The sequence below is a fragment of the Alligator sinensis genome, unplaced genomic scaffold, assembly GCF_000455745.1.
Source record: "Alligator sinensis unplaced genomic scaffold, ASM45574v1 scaffold527_1, whole genome shotgun sequence".
NCBI classification, from domain to species: domain Eukaryota; kingdom Metazoa; phylum Chordata; order Crocodylia; family Alligatoridae; genus Alligator; species Alligator sinensis.
In genome coordinates, this window is record NW_005841958.1 from 1,186,148 (window position 1) to 1,196,820 (window position 10,673).

The 10,673-nt window shown below is 42.1% G+C and overlaps 1 protein-coding gene across 4 annotated transcripts in view; it reads right to left on the reverse strand.

Annotated features, from left to right (window-relative positions):
* GRK5 (G protein-coupled receptor kinase 5) overlaps nt 1-8,311 on the reverse strand; it is a 193,131-nt gene extending 184,820 nt beyond the window's left edge. For all 4 annotated transcript variants that reach the window (XM_025200172.1, XM_025200171.1, XM_025200169.1 and 1 more), the window contains exon 1: nt 8,202-8,311. In XM_025200172.1, the coding sequence (XP_025055957.1) occupies nt 8,202-8,304 (103 nt within the window). In that variant the 5' untranslated portion in view covers nt 8,305-8,311. The remainder of the gene's footprint in view (nt 1-8,201) is intronic.
* Nucleotides 8,312-10,673: the final 2,362 nt, after the last annotated feature.

Here is a 10,673-nt window from a genome sequence, read left to right on the forward strand (position 1 = left end):
AAAATCTTACAGCACTTCTGAAAATTTGTCTCCAAGAAAGCAAACAAAAGAAATGCATATAACTCCAGTCTGTATCTGTCCCTACCCAAAAGGTGCAAGTAAAAATTGACTATGATGAGTGATGTTCTGCTGTAAGTTAACCCTGAGTGATAGAAGAAACACCACAAAACAGTATAATCATAAATTTGTGAGCATTATATGCCTAAAACAGGGCAACATTCTTAATAAAAACAATTCAGTGAAGTGTTTAGCTGTTCAATACATAATCAAGATTGCCTGTGCATCCACTTGTCTTGTCCTATACTCAATTTGTTTTGTTCTGGGTTTTAACATCACTAGCTCAATGGGCCATGACTAGGGCTTCTAGGTACTATGGCAATAATTTGATTAACTGATTAACTAAGATAATTTGATTAACTTGGAGGCTGGAAAGATATTTGGCTGGGGTGATATGACCCCAGCACCCGCTCCTCCCCGGGGCAGGGGGTTAGACCTGATGATCTGTTTAGGTCCCTTCGGACCCTAAGCACTATGAAACTATGATACTATGAACTGTCATCTATGTTATCTGATCATTAATTAAAATAGTAATATTTTGGCAAGCAAAAGTATGCATGGAATGGTTACCTGATCCAGTATAGTCTCCTTTAAAAACAAAGCCAGTAAGGGAGAGAGAGAGGACGATACTGGAGCAATTGCAGTTTTAGGGCAATATTTACACACACGGACTGACATTTCAGGGTGCCTACATTGCATAGAGATAAAATGCGTCAGAAATTCTCTGTAATCATAGGATCACAGCAGTTAGAAAAGCCCAAGGGTCACATGATACAACCCTTGCATGAATACCCCTCCGAAATCATCCCTGACTAATGCATCTCCAACTTTCTCTTAAAAACCTCCAACAAAGAAGGTTTCACAACTTCCCTGCAGAGTCTGCTCCACTTTACTGTTCTAAGGGTTAGGAAGTTTTTCCTGACATCTAATCTAATTCTACTTTTACTGCAATTTAAAGTCAGTACTTTGAGTCCTGCCCTCCCTGGCAAGTGAGAACAGTTGTCCTCCTCCATGGCAGCTTTTCAAACATTTGAGAATGGCTATCGTGTTCCCCCGACCTTAATCTACTTTTCTCTAAGGCTAATGTACCTTGTTTTCCTACGCTTCTCTCATGCAGCTTGCCTTCCAACCCCCAACAGTGAGGTTTAGATGAAAGTCAGGTACCTAAATCCAAGAGCACAACCCATAAACACACCTGACTATATAAGGTCTAGGGGGTTCAGAGACACCTATGTTTTTGCCAATAAAGTTCTTTAGGAAACTTGTGAATGCCCAGAGGTGCAGTCACCTTGGCTGAGCTGAGTGTTTTAATGCCTGTCACATCGCTCAGCCCATTGGTCTCCAACCTTTTTAAGTAGGAGATCACCTTTGGCATTTAAAAGCAACCCAAGATCTACCGTGTGCCACTGCCACCCTCCCCGCTCGACCGTCCAGCAGGTAAGTCTGGGGGGAAGGAGGGGGGCAGATCGAGGCAGAGGAAGAAAAAATTATTTGGAGGCGCGCCTCCCCAGCAGGTAAGTCCCACCCAGCCAGGGCCCCACTCAACTTGCCCCTGCTCCGGCCTCTGCAGCCCTGTCCCTCACCCCCAGGGGCCTTGATCTAGCCCCTGCCCCTTCCCTCCCCCATGGACTGACCTCCTGGGCTGGGACACATGCATGCATGCAGGCACTCAGCCCCCCACCCCAGCCTCGGATCGACTCCAAGAGGCTCCGAGATCTACCGGTGGATCGAGATCCACTAGTTGGTGATTACTGCCTCAGCCTGTTTGGGATTCACAAACTAGATGCTGCTGCCCCTTGATCGTCTTCTGTTTGGATGCAACAAATGTTCTCAGAGAACCACTACCATACACTGTCAACGGCAGGCTCTGCACTAAGTGCAGCATCCACGGATACTTCCACTCAAAACATATGGCTACTGGGGATGGAGGTGGTGGTACTTGCTGCTGCTACTTTTACAACATTTTCTTGCATACAACATATCCCTTTTTCCGCACAAAAACAGCTACTGCAAATTGGAGTGCACGTAATATGTGAAAAATATGTTAAGAGCAGGTTTTGCCACTTACTGGGTCAAGCTGAAAGCAAAATTTGCAAAATTTATAATGATTTAGTGGTTAGAGCATTTCCACAGGAAGTGGATGTCCTGGGGTTTTAGATTCAGATCAACCTGAGAGGGTTCAAACACCCCCTCCACCACCCACCTCAAACTCACCTATCCAAGAGAGCTCTGGCAGTGATGCACTAGAGTGGTGGCAGCTGGTGACACACAGGGACAGAATGGGGTGCATGGCATGCATTTGGGCGGTGCACCTGGGAGCACTATGGAAGTGCTGCCAGCTGCATGACCACTATACGACTACAAAAATATAAAGCCTTCCTCTTAATTGGCTTTGCAGGTGTCAGTAAAGAGTTTCTTCAGCCAAGTCATACGCGGGGTGTTTAAATAGTTTTCTTTTAACCAGCAAAAGATCTGGTCTATCTCAGATCCAAATCCTTCCCTTCTCCAGCAGTCACTGTTGATTGGTTAAGAATCCAGGATGTGTTAGATGTCATTAGCCAGAGTGTCCTGTTTCAATGGCTCCTTGTTATTAGCCCTGGTATTAATTAATGTTTGTGCAGCATTTTGAAAGCAAAGTGCTCTAAGTACTATTGATAGCATTGCTGCGGCTCATATTACATTACACTGTACAAGCCTTCGGAAGCACGCGAACCTGGACACTTGCATTCCTTGCCTCTATTCTGCAGGACAGTGCAGAGTTTTGGTCTCCTTTATAAGCACCTGGAGTTTGCACACTTGCCTGAACACAGCCTGAATCACAAGCCTTGTGCTGTTCTCACCTATTATGATGCATCTCAGTTACCCTGAAACAGACCTGCAAATCCAAATCTTTTCTTACCATCAGTCAAACTGTGCTACATTTTTGGGTATGAGTTGTGATATAAGCAGAACAGGGAGAAACCCCTAAGTTGATTGAAGTCAGTGGCAAGATTCCTCTAGATTTTGATGGGCTAGGATCTCTCCCTAACATTTTTCACTAGGGACTTTTTGGCCCACACATTCAGCTCACTTTGATGACTGATGAAATCATCAATAACTCTTAGAACTGCAATCTCCAAAGGTGAAAAAGATTATTGTGTTTCATCCACTATCCCAAAATATATTACTGTACGAGCATTAAAGTATAAGAAATGGATTGACTTGCACCCTTCACTTCAGGGGATTGTTCACATATCAGGGAAAAGTAAATTAAAAAGCTTCATGGTGATCTGCTGAAGCTAGGGCAGTATAATCAGCAGGTCTATTCTTGTCCTTCCAGGGAGTTTCCAAAAGTGGCTCTCTTTTACTTTGCATTCCCCTCTTCCATAGAAAACAATAATAAACAGTCTATTAAACCACTATTAGGGTTTTACAATATTTGTCATGAAATTTTCATGTTATGGGGGGAGAAAGAGGGGAGTCTGCATGTTTCAAGGAGGTTCAGAGTAAATGCCATGAAAGCATGTGACATCAACCTCCTTTGCTTGTGCATTTTTACAGCCACATTGCCTTTACCTGCAACTTTACCTGCAATTCATTTTGCTCACATCAGCTTGTTATTTAAACTGAAAAAAATCACATGACATGAAGACAGCACGCTGTCTTCAATGCAAGCATGGAAAATTTTGAAGGTACATTCACCTATATTAGAGAGGGGGGCAAATCCTCCAATCGGCATCGAATCTTCAGATTTGGATTTGGCCAAATCGAATCAGGGACAGTGATCCGAATCAACAAATTGAATCACTGTCCCCGATTCAGGCCAAATCTGAATCCAAATCAAATAGGGCCCATTTCACACATCCCTACCAGTTCCCTCAGCCTCTCCTCAGAAGTTAAGTGTCCCAGCCCCCAACCATTTTCAAGGACTTCCACTGGACTCTCTCCAATTTGTCCACATCCTTTCTGTAGTGGGAGGCCCAAAACTGGACACAGTACTCCAGATGTGGCCTCACCAGTGCTGAATAGAGGGGAAGAATCACTTCCCTTGATCTGCTGGCAACGTTCCTACTAATGCAGCCCAGTATGCCGTTAGCTTTCTTACAACAAGGGCACACTTCTTCCACCATATCATGATGATCCACTGAAAATAAATGTTTCACAGAGGACTGCTGATTTTTATGCCACTTTGTCCCGAATGAAATTTCAAAGACAAATCTCCAGTTTTCCATTTCAAAACAGCTTTTCATTTAAATTGATAGTGCTGTTACATAATATAAAATAAATTTCCAAATTAAATGCTCAGTTCAACCTGAAATAAATTGCTTTCCTTTTCAGGAATTTTCAAATATTTTGCTTTCAAATGTTTCAGAATAGAAAAAAAACTTGAAATCCCAGATTCTGTCAGGAAAAAAATCCAGATGAATAAGGCACTCAAATTCTGTTGATGCCAGCTAACATAATGGTGCTATATTGCTTCTATCTGGCTGCTCCTGTTTTAGGAAGAATCATGTGATGACAAGGCAGGGAAAATGCTCCCAAGGGAAATGTGCTGACAAAAGGTTGTTGCTTGTATCAGGTATTGCTGCAAACAAGCATCAAGTGGACTATGATAACTGGGCACTGTTAGTATTTTAGATTGACTTAAACCTCCAATCCTCAAGAGGTATTAAAGCAATACACAGGCTAAATATCATCTTCTAAATTGCTTCGAAATGGTAACACGCATGTGCTGACATTTTCAAAACGTCTAACTCTGCTTTCATTGAAATCAATGGGAATTTTACCATTCGCCTCAATGGAAGCAGAATTAATCTAACAGCAAATAGTTTAGGAAATGGTGTTCAAATTCCAGCTTTTGTCAAGCACAGCTGTCCCCCATACAGATTATTTGTGTTTGTTCAGTGATGAGGAGGTATGTCTATTTAAGAAGTGTCGAACCGTTGCACTTTTTAAATGTGTGGCCAATAGACAGGTCAGTAGTCTGTAGGCCACAAGGTCTTCGGCTACTCTGCCAGGATTCCCGACAGGAAATGGAGAAGCGGTTCTGAAAAATGTTCAGACCTGTGGAGATGTTTCTATTTCAGTGGATTCAGAATAGACCGCTTTTACATTGTCTGACATTTTCTGTAATTTTCTTATTAATACGGGGGGGGGTCCCCAGAACACAGGGCATTTTAGTGGGGGGTTAACTTGTTTTTGTCAAGAACCTAGTTTTCAGTATTAACATACTAAAAAATGTCCAAATTAAAAATTCCCTGAAAAGTCAGCTAAAAACAAAAAAACCCTGCAAATAATTCATGAAGATGGGGGAAAAAAAATGGCTGCTAACAGACGTGGGGGGAAAAAAAACAACCCCATGCTTTACTGGAAGAGGCAGTGCATTAGTTTGGCCCAGATCTACAGCGTCTGTATAGATTGCGTGTTTCAGTGGGGCTTTTTGGTGCTTTTATCTCCAGCTGATTCAATCAGCTACTAGATAAGTGCCAAAATAGCCCTGCTGAAGCACCTGATCTATACAGACATTGGGCAAGCCAGGTCCAACTAACACAATGCCTTTTCTGGGCATGCACTGCATTCAGCACAGGTGAAGGTTAAAGTAAAGCGCTGTTGGGGGAGAGGGGGATTAACATCTGTAAGCAGCCAGTATGTCCATTTAGAACTTAATGAAATTGGAGTAGGTTTCAGAAGGGAGCATTAACAAGAAAGATTGTTTTGATGTAAAATTTTTTTTTTTTTAAAGGGAGGGGGGAGAATACTTTTAAGTTTAAAAAAAAGTATGTTAAAAGTTATGAACAGCGTGAATTCCTACCGTGGGATCTTCGAAGCCTCCTTTCTAGGGGTTCTTGGGTACTCAAAATCGGACCAGATTTCTGCCCGCTGCATCTCCAGCCCCCTGATCCTGGGGTCTGATGCAGACTGCCTGAATTTGATCCTCTCTCCAGCAACAGTACGCAATTTTGAAATGCAGAAGCCCAGACATTAAAAGCAGATCATAGATAGCATCTACATACTAAGGCTAGGTACAGACGTTCAAAAAGCCCAAGGCGGAATTGGTCTAAGTTACACAGTTTCCTGTAAGCAGCATAATTTAGATAAAATTGCAACCGACTCTGATCGGCAGCATCACATTAACGTAATCCCAAAATCCAGGCATGAGCGCTTAGAAAATCCCACCAATCAATACTGGAAATAAGAGTGTAATTTATAGCTTATGGCCAGGCACAAAATGAATATCCTATCAGTACACTAACCCACTAGTTGCATCCCTTTATTCATTTTGGACAGTCTACCAACAGAAATCAAATTTGAAAAGGCACATAAGATATGCAAGACGGACCAGCAGAGTAATAAAACAGTTGTTGGGATGACAATAAAAGTCATCGAACTTGTTAGATAGGCTTAAAATTCAGGGTGGAAAAAACAAATTACAGCAGCTTCATTGATTCTAAATATATCTACATTAAAGATATTGTCTCTGTTGTCCTCCATATTGTGCAGATAGTACCAGGTAGGTGAAAAACCAAACTGCCATTAATTTATACCCCCTGGTCCTTCACTTGACACAGGTGCAAATGACTGTTCAAGGTCTCTCTGAACCCCGACATCTAAAAAGAGTTCATAAATATGCACAATGATGGTACAGGACCATAATGAATACTGGGAAGCGTCAATACCCAGCCTCAATTTGAAAATCACAAATAGGAAACTGAACTTGTTCAGAAAGGGGCAGGGGGATTCACCTTTGTAAAGCAGATAGCAATATGGTCTACACAGTGCCATAGCAACAAAGTTTGGCACCCGGGGCAAAGCCCACAGTCATAGCCTACCCTTGCCCCGTGCACAGGTCTGGGGGGGCACATGCCCCCCCATACTTGCCCGGAACTGCACACCAGGGTGGGAGCTGCCCTTCCCCCATCCCCCAAACAAGCCACTCGTGGCTCCATCCCAGGCTCTGCCCCGGGTGGGCAGCACCCGTTGGTGCCCCTTCACTTTGGTGCTCGGGGCGGTCGCCCCTCTCGCCCCCCAACTTGCTACAGCACTGTCTATGCACCACAAAAGCATATTTTTAGGACTTTACTGAAACCTGCTTGGTGCTAGTCCTCTTCGCAGGAATGAAGTTCAGTCACTGTGAGCAGGCAACAGAGCAGCCTAACGAACAAAAATGCGCCCAGAGCACATTACAGCTACAAATATCTGATTCGTTACTGTGTAGGAAATCAACAATAGCACAGGTCCTGGCTTAACACAAGGCATTTAATGCTCCTGGAACATTAATGCTGAAAATATATGGTTGGTATCAAGATATGCAAAATCCTGATACCAACCATAATATTATGAATATTAATGATATAATATAAGTGTTTTTGCATGAGTGTGTGCATACATACTCCCCCAGCCCCCTTTCGAGTATATCACCTCAATCACCTGCTGAAAATCAGCTTCCTTTGTGGTACAGCACAGAAGGTATTTATCAGCAAACAATATACCACAAAGCTCAGCACAGGGAGTAATGTCAAATGTCTCGCATGTACATGACAAGTAGCACATAAAAGAAAAAGAAGTGCTTGCCTAGATCTTACACTCTAACCATCACAGTAACTAGCAATTTACTAGTCCAATAATGGGTAACGAGGCATCTATCAGCCTACTCGATATAGATGTTACATCAACAAGAAGAAAAAGACTTTTGCCCATTGTCTTATTTCTACCTCTTCCGATGGCTTCTGATTTTCCTTGAAAGTTTTCCTGTCCAAGTATTAGCCACTCAGACCCAACCCTGCTTAGCTTGCAATATCTGATAAATACTGCAGCAGCTCAAAGTGGCCCAGTCAACAACTTAAGCATTAAAATAGGATTTGCCTTTGTGAAGCCCCAGTATCACAAAATGCCAAGCACAAATGCGGGTAGTGCCGAGAGCTGGCTAAAAACAGTCTCCAGTCACATACCATCCTTGCAAATCTACTAAGAAGTTGTTGTTTTTCCTCTTTTGAGCTCAAATTTTTCATGAAGTAAAAGGCATGTTAATAAAGTGGATAACAATAGCAGATGCTGCTACGGTGGTTAAGGTGGAAAGAATGAATGAAGACCATCGATTCTCATCTTTCTCAGTATGAGTTGATCAGCTGCCAAAATGAGAAAGGAAAGCTTTCCTCAACATATACCTCTCCTCCACAGCTCAGTGTGCTGGGGAAGGCATCTACCTCTTCCTTTGAAGCATCCAGCTCTGGTCACTATTAAAGCATAATACCAATCTCTACGAACCATGATATTATTCTAGTCCTAGTCTTCACAGGTCTCTGTAACAATCATGAATTTTTACCTAGGGAATATTCATATCATTCCCCACAGAGCAGAAGGTCACTGCGTTTGCTGCCAGCGAGATAAACAGAGATCTCGGATGGAAATTGCAGTGTTTCACCTCTAAGTGCTGAAAGCTGTTCAAAAGCTTATGCTAGGCAAGATGCCAATCACTGCAACCTGACGCCTCAACAAATCCAGATATACACACTGTATCTGATAAATCAAAGAAAAATAATCGGAATATTTTCCACAATTCTTAAATATGCTCACCTGATCCTCTCGAACGCAACAAAAACATCTGAATTCCCCCAGCCATTGTTACGGCATGACAATTACCAGTGCTACCAGCCATTGTTACGGCATGACAATTACCAGGTTAACCGCCACCAGTGCAGCCGCATACAGCATTTTTTATTCATATGAACTAGCATAAATGCAATTCCCTCTAAAAATATCACCCCATCTTCTGATGGTTGAACTAAAAGTCTGACCCTTAGGGTTCAGATTTAAATGTCATGGGTTATGCACACAGTTTGATGCAGCTATAGATTGCCGTCTAGAGCTCAGTGCTGACAGATGTCCCTTTAAAAACCAGTAACAGGGAATGAAAGGAATGCCTCTAACCAGATCGTGACTGCCAAATAGCACATTTTATATGCAAACGGAAGAGTCCATGTCCTTTTAAAGCTTGCTGATGCAGCCACAGGCATATTAGATCTCACACAAGTAGCTCACTGTATTTATTTTTTCCAATCATGCAATTATTTTGAGCAAACACTTTTTGCCTAGTCTAAAGCCTATCACATTCTTCCTCAAAATTAAGGATAAAATTCTCTTCCGAGATCTGCCGGGTGGATTGCGACTCCAGCCTTATGCTTTCCCTGCAAGTGCCTATCTATCTCCCATTGACGTCAACAGGAGTTGAGCCCACGTAGATAGATAAGCATATCGGAGGCAAGATCCGCTATGTGGAGCTGAGTGGGGAATTTTGCTTTAAGAATTCACAGGCCTCTGGAAGGCTAGTAGTTTTCTCTTTTGATTAAAGCAAGAAGGAACATTACACAAATATTACAGCTGACTCCTGGCTATCTTAGGTCTGCTTCATTCAGGGTTGTCTGCTGCTGTTAACCAGGCCAGTTTACTTTGGTGGGGAGAAAACACTCCCCTCTTTTATTTTTATTTTTTTTTAACAAGACAATTTAAAAAAGAAAATAAACCCAAACTAACAAACTCTGAAGACACCTAAAGAATCCAAGCATATTTGCAAGGCAGATTTTAACTATATTTACTGGGAGTAGTTCTCCCCTCCACCCACATCATTAGTCATAGTTTTCTTGAGAGAAAGTGTCAGGTAAGGGAAAATTTATCAATTTGTTGATTTTTCTCTCTTTGCCCTCGGCCTCATTTTCTGGACAGGGAATGCACTGATAGCACTTTCTTGTGTCTATCCAGGATTGAAGCTGTTTGGGGCAAGGACTCTCTCTTTATTACATATACTGCACACAGCCCCCAGCACAATAGAGCCCTGGCCTTGAGGGGAATCTGTAGGCACTACTCCATTCAAATTAATTAAGATCGTCTCAGGATAATCTGAAAAATACATGGCTATTTACAGGGCGAGATTTAACCTGATGATCCCTTTTGGGGCTGGATGTGACCACAGAGCATACATCTACTAGTTACAGCGAAAGAACCACCAGGATTCACAGCCATGCTTAGTAATAGGTAGGAAGAATGCAACACCTAATTACTTGGAGATTCACTGATGGGAAAGTGCTATGAGATATAAATCATGCTACATATCATGATAGCATTTAGAGAGTCATGGCAGATATCTGGTTTGCTATCTTGTACATTTAAGTAGGCGGCTCCATTTTCTTTGGCAACATCTTGGACTAGTAAATTGTTAGCGTGATGTTTCTCAGGAAAAGAAATCTATGCCATTGTATTTATAGTGCATACTATGCATCTTACTTGCACACATGCTCTTTTATTCAGTCTTCTTACGAAGAGACTGTTTTGCAGTTTAAGCGTTAACCTTTATATGTGCCAGCATGTAATGTTTTCATGGTCACTTGATGATGTTATACTACTTTTTCAGCATGTTGGCTAAGCCTGTTTTTCCTTTTCCCTTCCCTATAAATGATTCTATGGGCTGTCTACTGTATGCAGAGAAATATTACTCAGTAGTACAAGATGTTGCTTTCAAGGCCTAGCCAGAAACAAAAACAACATTATTTGATTTAAAATAGTAGTGATTATACAATTCAATGCTGAATCATAAGGCATATATGTAAAAGAGTAGAGTGGAGATTCTGTGTTGAATTTTAACC